The sequence below is a fragment of the Odontesthes bonariensis genome, chromosome 4 (assembly GCF_027942865.1).
Source record: "Odontesthes bonariensis isolate fOdoBon6 chromosome 4, fOdoBon6.hap1, whole genome shotgun sequence".
NCBI classification, from domain to species: Eukaryota; Metazoa; Chordata; class Actinopteri; order Atheriniformes; family Atherinopsidae; genus Odontesthes; species Odontesthes bonariensis.
Window position 1 is genome coordinate 29,537,525 of NC_134509.1, and position 18,591 is coordinate 29,556,115.

An 18,591-nucleotide genomic window follows, 5' to 3' on the forward strand; every position below is an offset into this window, starting at 1 on the left:
GCAGTGGTATGGCAACTGGAGAGAAGAGGTCCGGATCAGAGAGATGATTTTCAGCCTAGGCTGGGCGACTTCCATGCGGCAAACCGCCAGAGATGTCAGCTCCCCCCGAAAGAAAAGGAGAAGAGAGAGAGAGAGAGAGAGAGAGAGAGAGAGAGAGAGAGAGAGAGAGAGATGCTGGAAGAAACGCCGGAGAGAGGAGACAGGGAGAGCAGCTGGAGTTGAGACGGGAGAGGAGAAGGAAGGAGGGTTGCTGTATATTATTTGAATGACTGACGTACCAGTGTTCGTGTAAGCTGTGTGTGTGTGTGCGCGTGTGTGCGTGTGTGTGTGTGTGTGTGTGTGCTCGTGTGTTTTTTGACAGGGAGGGGGTGCGCTCTAATCAAGTAGATGAATCGACAATGCTGCTTTGCCACTGAAGTCAGCAGATAGATTTAAATGCAGGGGCTGTTGGGAGAGGGATTTTGCTGAAAGTCGGGGGTTGCTGTACTGCGTGTGCGAACGCGCGCACTTGAGAGAAAGAGAGATGCTTTCATAAACACGTTTTAGAGGCAGTAAAGTGGCACAGTTTGCCTCCGTGAATATTAGAGCTGCGATCTTGTTCCAGTATCTTGGATCAGAAAAAAAGATGAGCAGATTAATCATATTTATCAATCAACAAAACTTTTCTTTTATCCTTTCGTCTTTGTCATGACGCAAACTGTCCTAATCCTTCTCCTGCATAATAGTGTCGCCGCCTGCCGACCACCTGGGCTTTTCATTTTCTGTAACACATCTTTTGAATGTGTGTGGAGTGTATTGTTTTAAAAAATGGAGGGGAGACAAATTGACAAAAAAACGAGACCAAAAGAGATAAATAGGGGAGGAGGTGTAAGAAAAGAGTGGAAGGAAAATAATGATATTAAATACGATATGATGTGATATGATTTGATCCCTTTGGTGACAAAGCGGGTAAAAATGTATCGCGTGATGTTTTAATTATATTTTCAATATTAACATATACACATTTGTAAATTTCACCTATATAAGACTGGAGGTCCAAGGCAACTCCTCAATATTCCAAAGTATGCAAGAGCCGTGTGTGTGGCCATCTGTCAAACAGCTATAAGTATAAGTTAGTATTGTATCCTGAGCCTTAGAATTGAAATAGGGCATGCATTCATTCAATATTTTTATACATTCTTTTAATTCATTGAAGAACATTCAAGAAAGGCTGTAAACCAACACAGAATGGTTGTGATCTCCGATGTGCTTGTTGGTTTTAATCACTGGAATTACAGAGTTTTTTTGTTTGTGAACACAGTTGCTGCATACACACATGTGTCACATTCTGCCTCCTCTTCCTCCTTACCAAGGCTCTCTCCCCCTTTCCCTCTCCCCTTCCCCTGTCTCTTTGTTTATTTACAGATGTGGTTCTGGTGTGAGGGCGTTGGTTTCCAGCTCCATTTACCCCTGCTGTATTTGCTGCTGGTAGGTTGTATATTCAAGTTATTCAGTTAGTCACATGACAGGCAGTACACTCTGATTTATTCACCATGTCATATGTTTTGCCTAACCTATTTTTCTGTCACTCTCAACCAGCCAGCTGCTTTGGCTCATTCTAGATTCCCCTTACCAGTGTCTTGAAATCATTGGCTTTTTTTGATTTAGAGGGACTGGAAACCTCTGTTCCAGAGGGCTGTACTGCCCCATGGCAATGTTCCAAACATAGATGTTGATCAAAAGTTAGTAGTTTAACTGCCAGATTGAATCAAAAATACAATGTTGATGATATATTTTTTCATTATTTAGTCTGTGAAATATTTGACCAGAGCTCAGTGTTGTATTAACAAAATCTCAATGTAGATCCTCAGCTGAAGAAGCAGCCTACGATGAACATCCAAACTTCTTGATCCACCAAAGAAGCTTTGCCCTTACAGTAAAATAATGTAGACATTGCAACTTTACCATGGAAACCGTGCTTTCAGTTGGTGGATCAGAGTGGGTAATATATGTTTTTATGTCTTATCCCGATAGCCTACTGCTGATATCTGATTAAACACACATAAGGAAACAGACTAATGAAGGCCTCTATTTCAGAGAATACGTCATCAAAAAAAGCTTTATGGGCAGCTTTCATGATATCAACATGTATTAACTTACTAAATTGTGCAATTAAGGATTTTCTGGCAGCAGTCCCCTATTGTCTTAATTGCAGCAAGTGTTCTTTCTTTGATAATATTTGTATTTTTTACACATCTCATTAATAAAACTTGTTTTTTATATGATTGAAGTATTAACTAATTGGCGTAATTTGTGCAGAAGAAACAGATGACGCATGAAACCCCAAGTTTTTGTGAGCGTGCACAGAGCCTGAATAGAAAAGCCTGGGTTAACTGAGAAAGTATATGATTGTCGTTGTAGTATTTGTTTCTAGGTTTTGTCCAACCTGGTAACAATAAGAAAGTCTGGCTGTGCTGAACTTGCTTCGTAGTACAACCCTTCAGATATTGGCTTTAGCATTATCTTCAACACAAATCTGATCAAATGGAAGTTAAAATTCTGCCATTCAAAGGAAAATGTATGAAAAACCCATACTTGGCCTTCTCCATGTCTTCTCCATGTCCCAGCAAATTCTAGATGAACTGATGCAAAATGGGAAACTGTGCTCTAACTTGACAGATTTAAATTTTAGGATCTTATCATGAATGATGGACACTGTATCCTCTAGACTGGTGAGCAGAGGATCCACCCAGCTGGTTATCAGTACAGAGTTCAAAAACCCAAACACAGAATGGTTTGCAGTTGTTTTACTGCACACGGCTGGGTGACTTGCTTACAATATTATACATATTATGCTGTATCAAACTTTTTAGGGTATGGATTGAGGGATTTTTCAACAAAAGTTTCTCCTCACTTTGGTGGACAAATCCAAACTCAGAAACATACTGTAAGTACATTTTCAGACTACATTTGGCCAGTTTAAATCAAAGTGGACCTGCACTTTAAAACATTTTCAGTATTTAAGAGACTATTTCAAGCCCCCATAATTCACAATATTGTAATGATGGAAAGGTTTGAAGTGCAGCAGGCTTGTGTTCAATTGAATGGATTTTTCTATGAGAGTAATGCGTACACATGTGTGCAGCCTGGATATTTCATGAACACCTACTCTTAAGCAAAAACACACAGACTCTTTATCGTTTTTTCTCTCTCAAACACACATACACTAAGAGCCATAGACCCCATGAATGGCACACTAGAGAACACAGGAACACTTGTTGAGGGAGCGGGTCAGTGATAACGAACATCACTTTAATGAATGCCTCTCATTATCTGCTCCTCCTTCTCTGTTTGTCTGAATCTTTTCTTCCTCTACTCTCTCGACGTATGCTGCTTTTTAAACGTCTCTACATCCTCCTTGCATGTCTCCCTTTGCCTACAGTTCTAGTCTGTATCTTATCCACCACCACAGATTGTCTTTTAGTGTTTCACTCCCTCAGTACTTCGTCACCTGCACTCTTCCCCCGTTTCCTGCTCCTCTGTCACTTAGGAACAACCCCCCAACTACAAACATCGGTGCCCCTCTTTCTTTCTATAAACTTTGTGCTGTCAGGCAATTAATCATTTTTCTTATGGCTTCTTATTTTTAATAATAATGAGTGTCTGACCTCAGATATGGGCACCCGGTACAGAACTTGCTGGAAATGACATCATCCACCTCTCCTCTCCTTTTTCTCTGCCTGCGGTCAAAATAAATAGTTTTCTCAACCTTCGATACGGTTAATAGAGTTAGCCACTGAGCTAAATTTTCATTACAAATTTGTATTCTAGATTTTCCCATAAAATGTCCTATTATGTATCTTTCAGAGTGGCACATGCTCTTTTTCACATTTTACCCTTTTGGCACTGTGAAGCTCCCTTGAGTTCTTACTATCAGTAGACTGCACCAAGGTCCATCAAAGAATGTCAAGTGGAAGCATACCTTCCCCGCCATAAGGAACCATTTCGTGTCCTGCTTTTTTCCATCTTTCCCTGTCCCTCTGCACACTCTATTTAAAATGTTCCTCTGGGTTGCGATCAGATGGTAGCTTTATTCTTTCGCTTAAATGCAAGGCACAGCTGTTTGCTTTACTTGCTGCAGAGTAAGGCAAAAGCTCATGGGAGGGTCACATTATTTTTTGCTGCCACACTGCACAAAGTTTGACAGCAACTCACTTTTCTGAAGTACCCTGGGCAACAGATGAGTTGTGTAACACCATTACCTTATAAACACTCTCATATATATTTTTTTTAAATATTTTTTGGGGCTTTTTATGCCTTTAATGGATAGGGCAGTTGGAGAGAGACAGGGGGAAGACATGCAGCAAAGGGCCGTCCGGTGCGGGACTCGAACTGGGACTGGCTGCAGCGAGGACTGTAGCCTCTGTACATGGGGCAGCTGCTTAACCCACTACGCCACTGACCGCCCCAACACTCTCATATTTGATTTTCTTGATAGGCCTTTTATTAACCGCCTTGAAAATAACATTTTTCTATTTTATTGACTGCTTTGCGATTCACTTTGACTTGAAGTAGAATGTGTTGTATTCCACTCATGGCATAAGTTCTTCTCTTCTTTCATTGCCATTCTTACCTACTCATCCACCAAATAGGTATGTTACTTCATCAAAAACACTGTTAGGTTTGCACATCTTCTCTTCTGAAAAACACACAAACCAGAGTTACATCTTAAAATGGACACCCACGTGCATTCAACCATGCTGTGTCTTCATTTATTGACAGCAAAATGCTAGAAGTATTTGCTTGAGGCAATATGTAGTGCAGCTTATGTATCCATAAAAACTTGAGAAATTTTAGCTCTACACAATAGCCGTGTATTTTAAGTCCATGGGATTCATTTTTTCAACCAACCCTATAGAGTCTGGGAATGCTTCCACGATTGAGCAGAGGGAATGAGCTGTAGTTTAACAGGACTGCAACATGTCCTGACTGTTTCATGGTGCATTGCTTTTAATATTCCAACATGGACTTCATTTCATTAGTACGGTATGTGCGCGCGCGTGTGTGTGTGTGTTTTGGGGCGATACATGAGAGAAAGAGAGACAGAAAGAGACACAGAACGATGGAATGTATACACAGAATGGACAAGTAGACATCCTTATTTCAAACATTGTTAAATAAATTGTTAATATTTGTGTTGGTGGCATGCTTTACTTCATTTAGCATGCAATTTCAATTCGCTCTAAACACACTTCTATCATTAGAAGTTAGTATTTAGAGCATTTCATACCTGCTCGTTAGGTTTAGCAAGAATAAAATAAGTTCACTTTCAAAGCTGTTTACCTCCTATGCCATCAAACTGTCAGTGGAACACCTGAATAATGAATGCAGGTAAACTGGATTAACCACTTCCTTCACCTTTCCTCTGGATAGGAAAATTACATCAAGAAAATTCAAGGGATGTTTTCAGTGTAATACAATTGATATAATTAATTTATTGATTTCTTTATTCGTTTGTTTATTCATTTATTTGTGGAAACTTGTTAAGGTAATGGGGCTCTACTGTCGTGCAGTGTTTTATTGGGTTGCTAAAAACTGATTTGTTAATAGCACCTGCCTGCATACAGTATGTCAACTGCAGTGTCTAAAGTAGGCCATGCATTCACTACAGCTCCATGAAGTTTCATGTTTTCACAGAAATTATATTTATTGCAAGACTAATGCACTGCATTACATTAGTCAGAAAGTGCTCAGGTGTAATTTCATCAGTGGACAGGGAGACATGCTTCCCCTAGCGATTTCACATAAATCCTTTCCCCCTTCAATTAACTTTATCAAGTGGCCGCAGCAGTTTCACGATCAGACACAAAAGAGAGACTGCAGTGAGACCAACTCTGCAGACTGAGGTCCTGACATCATATTCTTTCATATTTTTGAGAAATGGCAGGTGAAGATCGCATGCCATCTGACTGTTTTAGAGTGTTCTGTTAAATAAACACTTTCACAGTTGAGAAATGACCAGACGGAATATATATATATATATATATACATATATATATATGTATATATTTGAATTACAGTCATATTTATTTTATTGTGACTGGCAGCAGTAGATAGATAGATAGACGGCTTTATTCATCCCTTTGGGAGGTTCCCTCAGGGAAATTACACAGCATAAAACAGAATTCAAGCAAGCATCTTCCTTGTGATCAGCTACACGCTTCACAGAAAATGTCAGTCCAAAGTGTCAGAGTTCAAAATACAAGTAATTATGACAAAATTCAATAATCATTAAAGACAAAGCTTTTTGGCAATGCCTCCCCAATGTTGAAATAACAATAGAACTAGAAATGTATTCTGACCAACTCGAAAACTACAAAACCCATAAACCTCCGAATTCAAATCCCTTAACGCTGATTGGTGGATTTGTAATCCAATCTCTGGGCAGAGACGTGTCTCGCAGCTAGAGCATCCTTCCGTCATGGCGTCTGTTTTGGCTAAATCCCATGTTAACCTGCAAATCTTTTGTGTTTTATTCCTTCTGGTGCTATGTCTGCCACCCGGAGGAGGACAAAAGAAGAAAGAGGTAACACTTCAATAGTCAAAGTGTATTGTTACATGGATATTACCGTCTTCTTTGTCAAAGGTGGTGCGCAGGTTGAATCTACCGGTGCTTTTAATCTAGAGATTATTAATATGTCCGAGATAAGATTTGGTTAATTAGTCATTTTGGAGCCATAACTAGCTATAGTATGGTGTAAATGAAAGTGATAATACATAAAGAAAAGTCTGGTGTACGTTTCGTTGAGGACGTTGTCTTGACAGGACCAGCTAGCTTCGCCTTAGAGCAAACGCATTATAAGCAAGCTAATGCAGTGAATTTAGACCGGGCTGATGGAGCATACAGTAAAAAGCCAACTTGGTCAGGAAGCAGCACTAAACCACTCTCTGTATTAACGCTGATGCTTTGTGGTACGTTGAGTTTTTCCTCGCTACACCCTGAACACTTCCGCTGTTTCGCAAGCATGGACTTTATTTTGGAGATCGTGAGTGAGGAAGTGTTGTGCTTTACTTTTGCGGAGCTTAACAAAATGAGGAAGCAGCTGAGTATGAAACTCCCATTAACTATACAAGAAAGCGACACGCCCCCTGCATTTAGGTCACTTGTGCACCGGATCTGTTGTGTAGCGCTGCTACTCGTCCTTGGTTTTGCTGTGCCATGTTGTTATTTTGATAAGTGATTCACAGAAAAGGGGAAGTGAGGAGCACATCATGGTTTATTTGCTCTGGTTGGTCACTGTGTTCATAGGGATGCTCGATTTCCAAGATAGCCATCAGCTGTGTATTTATGTCATGTTGGCTATACTGATGATACTATCTTTTATAATAGCAATAACGCATATATGTGTTTTTGTTAGGATTACTTGTAGCTCTCTAACATTAAGAGGGGAGCAAAAAAATTTATATTAAGGCACTAAAAGCAAATCTGTAGCCATCCCAGTTAAAGCACAGTTTGATCTCAATTTTCACTACTCCTCTGTCTTTTTAAAAATTATTCTGGGGACCCATCAATGGTCTGGTGACTTTGCATCTGGATACCTCTCCTGAATGGTCACTGCCAGAGGTGGTGGCTGAAATGGTCATCGCATTGGCTGTGCAGAAAAGCAGAAATAGGAGTCGGCATCTGAGCTGGCTCTTGATATATGAGCTGTGGTACTCAGACTGAATAGAAAAGAGTGAGGAAAAAGCGAGGCACACATAAACACTCTAAGTATTGCATCCGTTTTTGTGTCATTAATAGTAAGGTTTGCAGTAAAAGAACTTTGCAGCATTTTTAGTCAACCAGTGCATTACCTCTTCATACTGGGCTGAGGACCGAGCCTCTGGTTTTATCAGACGCTGTTTGGCACCTGCAAGGTAACAGAAAAGTGGACCTCACATTCAAAAAGGTTTCTGTGAGACACTGTGATATTGTTGACAATGTGGCATTTCAAATCCTCTCTCTGAGCTGGAGTTGAGATAGTCACTAATAAATGAGTCACTCGCTGCAACAATGCTATGTAATTTTATTTACCACCATTCTTACTCGCATACTTTTACTGTTTGAGCAAAAAGAGCTGATAAGACAACTGAATACTGGGAACATAAAGGACTTTTTTTCATGGCTGCAGCGGTACCCTTTTATAAAAGAAATATGTACTCATTCAAACAAAATGAATGAGTTATTGTGTTACAGCTTACATTATTATATATATATTTACTTTAGATGCACAGACTTTAGAAAATATTATCTTTATTCTATAACTGGGGCCATCAGAGCAACTTTAAAGATATGTTAGTTTTTAAGATTGCCATTATGTATTTCATGAAACATCAGGAGAGAGAATGGAGAGTTACTGCGACATCCTCGTCATTCTAACAGCAGCCTTGGGGTGGGGACAGTTTTGAGGAGGGCGTCATCTCCCTTTCTTCTTGTCGCTGTTAAGCACTCTCACTCTTGCGTTGCCGTTTGTTAGTTCAGTTTTTTCAAAAGTACATTCAGAACCTCCTGTGAGAGTACACAACCGATTTCTTAATGAGCACAAGAAAAGGGGCACACACTGTATGTGCCATTTTTGGTGAAAACTGCCTTTTCACCAAAAAGAAAATAAGAAAAGTGGCACACACGGTGTTTGTGTCTGTAATGTTAGAGAGAAATGAGCAGTCTTTTTTGTGCGTTCCTCTCAGTGGGGCCCAAAATTTGTTGGTAAACTAGTTTGGTGGCTTGGCCTCAAACTAAACACGAAACAATTCAGTTAGAATTGGGGGAAAAAAAATGAATTTGTTCTGTTGAATGCAGTACTAAATTTTGTGCTGGTGCTTTCAATAGGGGCTTCTTTTACTCGCAGCCCCACTGCCACTAGAGGCACTGCCACGACTGCTAATTTGTGGAAAAAGTTTGTTCAGAGCCCTGTTGTTATGGACTGGGGACTTAGTCAGAGGGCTCTTGTAAGTCTATTGATTTACCATCGTATTGCCTTTCTTTTGGGGTGACTTTGCATATGAATTAAAAACTAATTGAACAGATTAATTGTGGAGGGAGTAAAAGAATGAAGTATGGAAAAACATGACAGGTGAATAAGTATTTGAATGAGCAAAGAACTGAGCGTGTCAACAAAAGGATGATCAAAAAGCTGACTGAGCGGAGGATTAAATGATGAACAAATAGACAGATTAACCGCTGATTGAATAGCATATGAATAAATGAGCAATTGTATGAATAATTGAGAATGACATATTTGCCCTTTTCGGTTATGTGTTTTCTGAGTTACACGCAACCATGTGACCCATTATGAAAGTCAGTCTGTAATGAAAAAATAGGAAACGTGTATGTTAATAAACCACAGGAGCCTGTTACGGCCTCCAAGTAATAATTAAATGCAGTGTTGACATTGCAGGTTCATTTTGGCAGTCGCATTGCTTGCTCAGGTCCCAGGTTCCACAACACATCTGTTAAAGCGACTGCATCTGGGGCGATCCTCGCCTAAGATATTTTTAGTTATGGATGCAGTTTTGGTCTTTCTTGCCTTTTCAGCTGCACCGACGCTAGAGAATAATCAGCTTGGCACTTTGATCATGTGTTGGACTCTATACAGCAAACATAGTGTTCATTATAGTTTAGAACTGAGAATTTAAAGTTTGGAGTATTAGAGAATAAGTTGGAACTGAAACAAAAAGAAACAGTTACAGAGAGACAGACTGAGGAGGTGGGAGACTGATTAGCAATTACAAACTATAGCATACAAGTTTTCTGTAAGGTATTCAGAATGATACACTGTCCTGTTACACAGATGCTTTGCGGCTTTTTTGGACATTATGCTAATGTGATTTCATCAGTGCCATACTTTTTTCTTAAGTACACAGAGGAGCTGCACATCAAAGCCACAGTCTCCTGTTGAAGCTACAGATGGTGCAGTTTTGGTCATCTTCTAAGTTCACTGCAAGCCACACCAAGCAATAGGCTACGACGTCATGTTTTACGAGCTGAAAGACGGCATTGTTTACTGCGGTGTGTTCATTAGTTTGCTGGTTACAATCAAAGAGAGCACCGCAGTTCTATAAAGTTTGTCATATTTTCTCTGGGACTGCTGAAAATTAAAGTGTGTAGCTGTCTTTTGTCACTGACTAATTCAGGGACACCTCCTTCTTACCTATTGATTGACACAGGATCATTTCACACACCAAGCTAAAATGTGTCCAGCTAGTTATTCATTTGTTTCTCTGATATTCAAGCACAGCTCTATGAAATATTAAACTATATTTTTTTGCCTACCGGTATTTACATTTGGTATGTGCTGTCTGGAAAATCTGATGTTGAATATGGACCAAATAGTGGAAATGGGGAAACTGCACATATATAACACACACACAAAATCTCACAGCCAGCCAGCTATATTGAAGGGTTATAATGTGAGAAATGTACTCTCACAGTTGCCTGCCTGGGGCCACGACAGAGGAGGTGGAGGAGACAGAGGGAGATCTTATTTTGCTGGAAATGGACAAAATGGTGATGCAGCACTTTGTATTCATCTCACCAGTTTCTTCTCTCCATTGCTGCCCTTTCGTTTGGCGGTGGCCGGTGTACGCTTTGACTTGAACAATAGGGGATGAATAACACTTAATGCTAAGTGAAGATATTCTTAAACATTTTGAAATTTGAATGTCTGTTAAATAAACATCCTAAAGTTTGCCATTTAAATTACTTTGAGGAATCGTTACTAATCATGTTGAGAATGATAGAAGGTAGATGGCATACCAGCCATTATGGCCCTCATGCTTTCTTCTTTTTGACTGATAAAAAAGAGAGAGAGGACACAAGAGCTGCAGTGCCCTTCTAGATAAAGGGATGCTCATTTGAATAAGTAAAACATTTTCTTTGTACAAAAACACAAAATTTATAAACAATACTGTTATGAAGTCTTAATGCACACAGAGGCCCAATAAAATACTGTGGTAGGCCCCTAAGGGCATAACCAAGGCCATCTGCAGACTGGGGCCCATGAAGCAAAACACTGTGTAAGCAGTTTTGACTCATGGGTTTTCTTACCAACCACTTCATCTGAGAATAAACCATCGCTCAGTGACTTTGTACCCGACAATGCATCTTTGTAGAATACCCCCCCCCCCCCTCCAAAAAAAAAAAAACTGATTCCACCAGTATTTCTCTATATTTACAAATATTTATTTTTGACTTATAAATGCATACGTTGTGCTCATCTTAATTAGATAAAACTCACTTAATGAAATAGTGAAAAAAGAAACAGCAAAGGGGAAAACTTGCTTTGCTATGGCCGAGCATCATTGCCGAGGTATCGCTCGCTTTTACTTTGGGACTTCCAACCCATATTTGCTAAAGGTGTTCCTGTACACTATTCCAGCACCTTGGTGATGGTGTTCTTGCCTGCATCGTGCATCCTGCTGCAATGAGCTGGACCGTCTCAGCGGCCTCTTTGAACAGCCTGCATCCGAGGTCTTGTCTCGTGTAGTAGACCCCCGGCATCTACTGTACCTGTGCTCAGTGCCTGTTCTCGTGTTGCCATGAGTACTGCCTCCGTATTGTCCAAAAGCGTTTTCTCGCCACAGATAGCGCTTTTCAATATCAGCCACTTTCCTTAGTCTGTCGGTGGTCCATGCTGTGCATGGGCTTATCCTTCCATAATGGTTCCTTCTTTCCGTCACTGGGTTTCAGCTGCCTGAGGCTTTCGCTTAGCGGCTCATCACTGGGTCCATCTTCCTGATATATGATATCTGTAGCAAGTATGCGTTGGAAGCCCAGATAATGGGCCTCGATATTTGGAAAAAAGTTGTCATTCTGACACATTTTAAGTTTCCACAGTATGCCACCTTTTTTTTTTTCCAAATTCAGTTTTCAAGATTCACCGAACAATTCACCGAACATCTCCAGATAGAAAAAAGATGTTAAGTGTGAAATACAAAATGCAGCCTTTAATTTGCGACTTGATAACCACACTATAAATGAGTGCCCGTTTCCGAGCTGTGAAGTGAACATGGATTTAGTTTCGGTCTGGCTGGTGATTGTGTGCGAAGGCCTGTCTGTAGAAGTTTGTCAGAATCATCTATCCAATTCCAGACGCCACACTGGGTTTGATTTAGGCATCGTGCGGTCCTCGTCTGCATTCGTCTGTTGTGCTCCGCTGTTTGTCACAATCTCACACTGATAACAAAGTTGCCTTTTTCTGCTTTGTTAGCTTGTCTGTTTTTTTTCTCACATCACAGTATTTGTTCATTTATTTGTCAAGAATCCTTTTGTTAAAGGGGTCTTTTCCCAAAGTGTCCCCCCCTTTCACTGTTAGGCTATCTTATGCATGTACCAGAGCTCAGTCTCAAATGATAGTGCATGTGTTTCACGACTGAAGTGAAATTGATATTTTCTCTGATCCCCCTTATACCACTTAAACCCCAGCTGTGGCTAAAAGCTATACTTTGCACGGTGAAATGTTTCGCCGTTCTCCCAGTAAATTCAGGGGGTGATTTGTTTGGATCTCGCTCATTAACCGTGGTTATCTGAATTATTGATGCACTTGTGTCAGGCCCGCTTTCCCATTGACTGATGGCCTGTGTTTCTGTGTCATTTTCCTTCTCTGTTAGTCCTCCCTTTCCTCCTCCTTTTCTCCTCCCCTTTTTATCACATCTATAACTAGTTTTCTGAGTGGCAAAAGGATTTCCATCTCGTGCTCCCCATACCCTAAACCAACCCTTTCCCCTCGTATGTCAGTTTTCCTTTGTTTGTTTTTTTAATGAACAACCGTGTGACATTTAGATAATTATGTGGTGACATGAAATCATTTCTCTCTTTCATGTTCTTGGGGCTTTCCATGTCCCTGCCTCCTAATGCTCCTGTAATCTTCCTGGCATTTCTGTAGCTAATTCCTGGGCTAGTCTTTTTAGATTCGAGAGGTGTAGGGCATTATACTTGTTATAGTAACATTCGTTTCTCAATGCCATTAATCACAGATATAGGCATTTTTCTGACAATTTTTTTTTCTCTTTCATGGAGTCATGTGTTTGCCCATTAATCTCTCAGTTATCGAAGCAGTAATACACCAACTATTCAGCCAGATACGCACAGCTTTCCATTAGTCGGGCGGCAGCTGAACGTGTCATGTTTGCATTTCAGGAACATTATTGTGGGGAAAATCTGACTCGGTCAGACCTCAAAACATACTTTCAACAGCACAAGTCTGAACTCCTTCGGTCACTTTTCCGGACAGACACACTCAGAGGCGGTATGTTAATTTTACACATGCTCATCTGTTCAGAGGAATCGGTCAGATTGCATTACTGGACAATACTTTCCCACCTTTGGGTGTTACTTATGATAATTCAGTGTTTCCCACAGATGTGAAGGTAATGTGTGGTGGTGGGCCGGGGGGGTGGGGGTGGGGGGGGGGTGTAAAAAATTCTTCAAAATAATTCCTTCGTTAATAATTGGTCACACAGAACTTTATTGTATTAACCCATAAGAACCCAGACCCATTTCTACTTAAATTAAAATTAAGGGGGTTATAACAGACTAAATAGACCACATAGAACCAATTTCAGAATTTTTTTCCAAAATACCACCCCCCACTGTCAGAGATCTGTAATGTGACAGGTGCGGCTTATCTGCAGATTTTCACATCTTCATTGTAAACAAATGAATAACATAGCTAATTACACTGGTCGGACTGTTCAGCTGTTTCAGACTGATACCTCCGGTTCAGGCTGGTCCTCATCCTCAACACGCACGTCTCTCTTTCAATCGCGGAAAATATTTTTTAATACTCATCTGGATTGAAGCAGCAAACATTCAGTGTAAGAGTTTAAAAAAAAATACTTTATTTGATTCACAGCTGCTAGTGTTTAGACCTCGACAACCCAACTACTTTTTTTTTTTTTTTACGGCAAACTTGCGACTAGTTAACTTTATAAAGAAGGCGTAATCGCTCAGTGGCGCGGGAACTGGGGGTGCGGGAGGTGCGGCAGCACCCCCTGGTGGCGGAGCTTCGAAACTGACATGAAAATAAAGCTACGGCTATTTATTTATTTATTTATTTCAAACTGTTGTTTTCCGCTCTGCTGATATTATATATTGTGTTCATGAAGTGAGATGGCAATATCTTAGCTCTTAAAATAATAAATAAATATTTAAATAAATAAAATTTGTTGTGTGGCCAATCAGATTTTCTTTTGTCCTGACGTGATTGAGATTCCTCGAAACAAAACCCGCGAGCCCGCTGAGTAGAACGTTTCAATAAGAGTAGAAAACATGTTGCAGAAGAGATTTTCGTCTTTTTTTCAAAGCCTCCCCAATCCCAAACTTTTGAAGATCAGTAATCCACAGCCCAACGCATCGGACGAAGAAGGTAGCTGCCGCTGATACTGATGTGATCCCTGTTAGCACTGCTGCCAGCCCTTCGCAGGATACTGAGGAGAGTATAGCACCGCCGAGTGCTTTGTGTTTAATTGCTATTTTCAGTGCCGTAGGTAGTGCTGACAAGAGCGAGTCATGAGTTGCTACCATTGATTCTGATTGCTACAGAAATGATTGTGTTGTGTGTACCAACTCTTTGGTGGATTCTGAAGGAGTGAGTCAGATGGGATTTGCCATGCCCTAAAATTGATTAGAATGCAGGAAATTGCATCTAAAAAAAATAAATTTTCTGGGGTAGGGCCCCCATACCCCCCGTTCAAAAGTTCGCCACCCACCAACAGCACCCCCTGCCGAAAATGTGTTCCCGTGCCTCTGTAATCGCTTGTTTGCTATGGGTCGGGACGGGACGGGACAACATTGTATTCAAAATATAAAATATTTTTATAGGACTTTTTAATGTGTGATTTTATAAAGGTGCACGTGATACCAACCTTTCGTGAATTCTTTCGGTTGAGCTAATCTAACGCGACGCTGAAGCTAGCAAGCTTCCACGCTTCCAGGGAAGCACGGAGGGGAGGGGCTGTGTGTGTGTGAGTAGGCTATGCGAGAGAGACGCGAGGGACAGAGAGACGGAGGTAGAGCAGGGAAAGGAAATGCAGCTTAACGAATACGAGTATTTTTTAAATAGCGTTAAAAAAAAAAATAATAATAACGAAACGCAATATGTGGCGGCCGGTGTTTAATCTGTGGCGCACCGCCACGAATTAGTCTATGTGTGGGAAACACTGTAATTAGCTACAGCACCCAGTTGTTTTTCACAGCATCTGTTTAAAAGTTTAAAACTCGAGCTGAAGCTTTCACATTCTGTTTAATTACAGCATATCAATATTTTCAATAAGCTCCATCCACTACTGTTTTAACACAATGATGTGTGTTTGTTGCCTTTTTGTGATAAAACAACATGTTGTGAAATGCGAGAAAACTGACTCGGTGTAGACTTTGGTGAGAAATGTACTTCACATGATTTACTGTCCTTTCTGATGTGAATGGCAAATATCGCGATTCGCGAGCACAACTTGGCAATCTCAATCACTTTCACAGGTAAGTCTGAATGAAGCTATGAGGAACATTAACGGAGAAGCAGCCAGTTACAGTCTAAATGACTTAATGACTGATGAAGCCATTATTGGGGGTCTTGGCATTACACCTTACTGTAGTTGGATACAATGTCTGAGGTATATGTTGAGTCGACAAGGAACAAATCTTGACTTTCACTTTTTTCCAATGATCGAAAAGGTCGAAATATGCTGCTTGTACAATGAAAATAGGTTTATAGTCCAGATGCTCAGCCTTAATTTGAGGTTATATACATTTAGATTGGATGACTAGTTTTTGAACGACAATTCTGAATATATAGACTTCTTTTTAAGTGGCTCAAATTTAAGTATCACCTGTGCTCGAAGATAAAAAATGTACTTCTCCTGTTCCTCAGCCTTGGGTTCGGTTATTTTTTTTTCTCGGGGGTAGCTATGACGTGGACACGGTAGTAGGGGTGGGCGATATGTATCGTTTGCGAAATTATCGTGAATGTTGTTTTGACGATGAGTAATTTTGCAATATCGAGATATAGGCAAAAAAAAAATCGCCAAAAAGTGCGGCACCAGTGGTCCTCTGCTCTTACCACAGCGCCACGCCCTGCTTTGAACGCTCTAATTTTTTCAAAGTAAACGCTCGGACCCCGCGGGACACTCAGCTAAGAGCATCGAGAGGGCGCCGAGAGGCAGGGGCTGGGACAGCGAGAGGCCGGGGCTGGGACAGCGAGAGGCCGGGGCTGGGACAGCGAGAGGCCGGGGCTGGGACAGACGGTAGCTCGCCTCGCGGCGGACCGTCAGCTCGATCCCGAGATCCAACTACGAGCTTTTTAACTGCAGCAACTTTAAGATACGCTATTGGAGCTGGAATTACCGCGGCTGCTGGCACCAGACTTGCCCTTCAATTGATCCTCGTTAAAGGATTTAAAGTGTCCTGTATTGTTATTTTTCGTCACTACCTCCCCGAGTCGGGAGTGGGTAATTTGCGCGCCTGCTGCCTTCCTTGGATGTGGTAGCCGTTTCTCAGGCTTCTTCTCCCTCCGGAGAGGGAGCCTGAGAAACGACTCGAGGTTATCAGTCACCAAAGCGGCCGGGGCACCCCGAGAGGCACCCCGCATGGGTTTTGGGTCTAATAAATGCACGCATCCCCGAAGGTCAGCGCTCGTTTTGCATGTATTAGCTCTAGAATTGCCACAGTTATCCAAGTAACGGTAGAGCGATCAAAGGAACCACAACTGATTTAAAGGGATACAAGGTAGTTTAGCGGCAGTATAGCGATCTCTATTGGTCAAACTGAAATTCTACACTGTCGTAAAAATGCCCACCTGTACACACCCACTAACTAAACATCGTGGCGAATGCTGCCGTTGTGTTATTTAGTCAGTACAGTTAGGTCATCTGATTCACAAGTGTAGACTGCCCACGTAAGATACTATAATCAGAGATTTTCTGTAGAGAGAACTCAAGATAATATGCTATAATCCTGTTGCTGGAGGAAGTGGCCGGGGACAGGGACGTCTGGGTTTCTCTGCTCAGGCTGCTGTCCCCGCGACCCGATCCCCGGACAAGCGGCAGATAATGGATGTATGGATGGACTGTTGCTGATCTTGAATGGGATTCTTCCCTCATCATGGTGTATTCGTGGAGTGATTCCTTTGTATTAGCAGACACTTACAAAAGTTACATCTGAGACAGATGTGCGCAGGCACTACCAACATACACGCAATAAACGCAGACTAGCTCTACACTATTCCGATTACAATCACAAATGAATCAATTTTCATTTGTAGATAACAATTCTTGTTGGGATCAAAACGCTATTCTTATTCTAATCAGGTCAGCCCGTGCATTTCTGAAGCTAGGCTACGTCTCGAACTCAGGAGGAATTAGAGCACCGTCATCACCTGTCTCTTCACGATCTAAAACGCAGATCACTATGGTAGATGAACAAGATCATGCTTGGAGAAATTTCACAAAGATGGGAACTGCCAACATCGAACGTTTCATATTCAGTCTGTGAAAGGCAGAATATGAAACGCTTGGTGTTGGCTCTTCAACGCAAGCGAACACATAGCCTTCAACTACAGCTAGCATACAGTACCTAGCTAAGTGCCGTAAACACAAACGACTCTTCTCGCGCATCACGACACTTCAGAAGCGGGTCGCTCCTGCCGAAGTTACATATGGGATTTTCAGCATACAGACCCCTGTTGGGAGCGAGACAGGCTTCATTCGCTTACCATTGACTTGTTTAACCTTTGGTAAACTCCTGAAGGCTATAATTTTAGGTGAAAATGCTACCTAGTGCCCCTTTAATGAGCCATTCGCAGTTTCACTGTAGCCTACCGGCCGTGTGTGCTCAGACTTGCATGCTTGTGTTCATTTTATTGTGATCTTAACGCAGGTTTTAATTTTTTTTTTTAAATATCGTCAAAATATCTTTATCGTGAAAATCCTAAAAAATATCGAGATATTTTTTTTTGCCCATATTGCCCACCCTTACACGGTAGGCAAAGTGGTGCAGTGGTTAGCGCTAGTCTTTTTCTGGCTTAATAGCTTTTTTAGTTAACTTTTTTTTTAGTATGACTGCAAGCATACATGGTTGTCTGTCTCTTTGTAAGACCTGTCAGGGACTGACTGATCCATTTGAAGATATAAAAACTAAGTCACCTAGGACAAAAAAAATCAGGAATTCAGCAAAACTAGTGCTGATAGTAGGACCTTTTTCATACCAGACAGACTTTGTAGCAGCTAATGTACCTGTTCTTTCAGTCATCCCTGTGCTTCTTCCTCAGTCGTTATCTTAACATGGCAATGTCGTCATGGAAGTCATCTCTCCTTTCCCTCCACCCTCATCATCTTTGTTGTCTCTGTCAACCGTCCTCTCATTCCATCTTTCATTCTCTTTATTCCTCAACCCCCCCACATCCATGCTTCTCTTCCTTCTGTGTACACTCCCCCCACTCCCGCCAGTCACAGGCCTTGCTATATAAACAATGTGAGGTGGCATATTATCACACTGCGTGTGGGTCTGTGCTTGCAAATGTGTGTTTTTCTGGCTTGTGGCTGATAAGGTGTCACGCTCTTATCCTCGCAGACAGACCTGTG

The 18,591-nt window shown here is 41.3% G+C and overlaps 1 protein-coding gene across 1 annotated transcript in view; it reads left to right on the forward strand.

Annotated features, from left to right (window-relative positions):
• Positions 1-6,429: 6,429 nt before the first annotated feature.
• LOC142378897 (dolichyl-diphosphooligosaccharide--protein glycosyltransferase subunit TUSC3) overlaps positions 6,430-18,591 on the forward strand; it is an 82,771-nt gene continuing 70,609 nt past the window's right edge. The window contains exon 1 of the mRNA XM_075463876.1: positions 6,430-6,565. Coding sequence (XP_075319991.1) covers positions 6,461-6,565 — 105 coding nt within the window. The 5' untranslated portion in view covers positions 6,430-6,460. The remainder of the gene's footprint in view (positions 6,566-18,591) is intronic.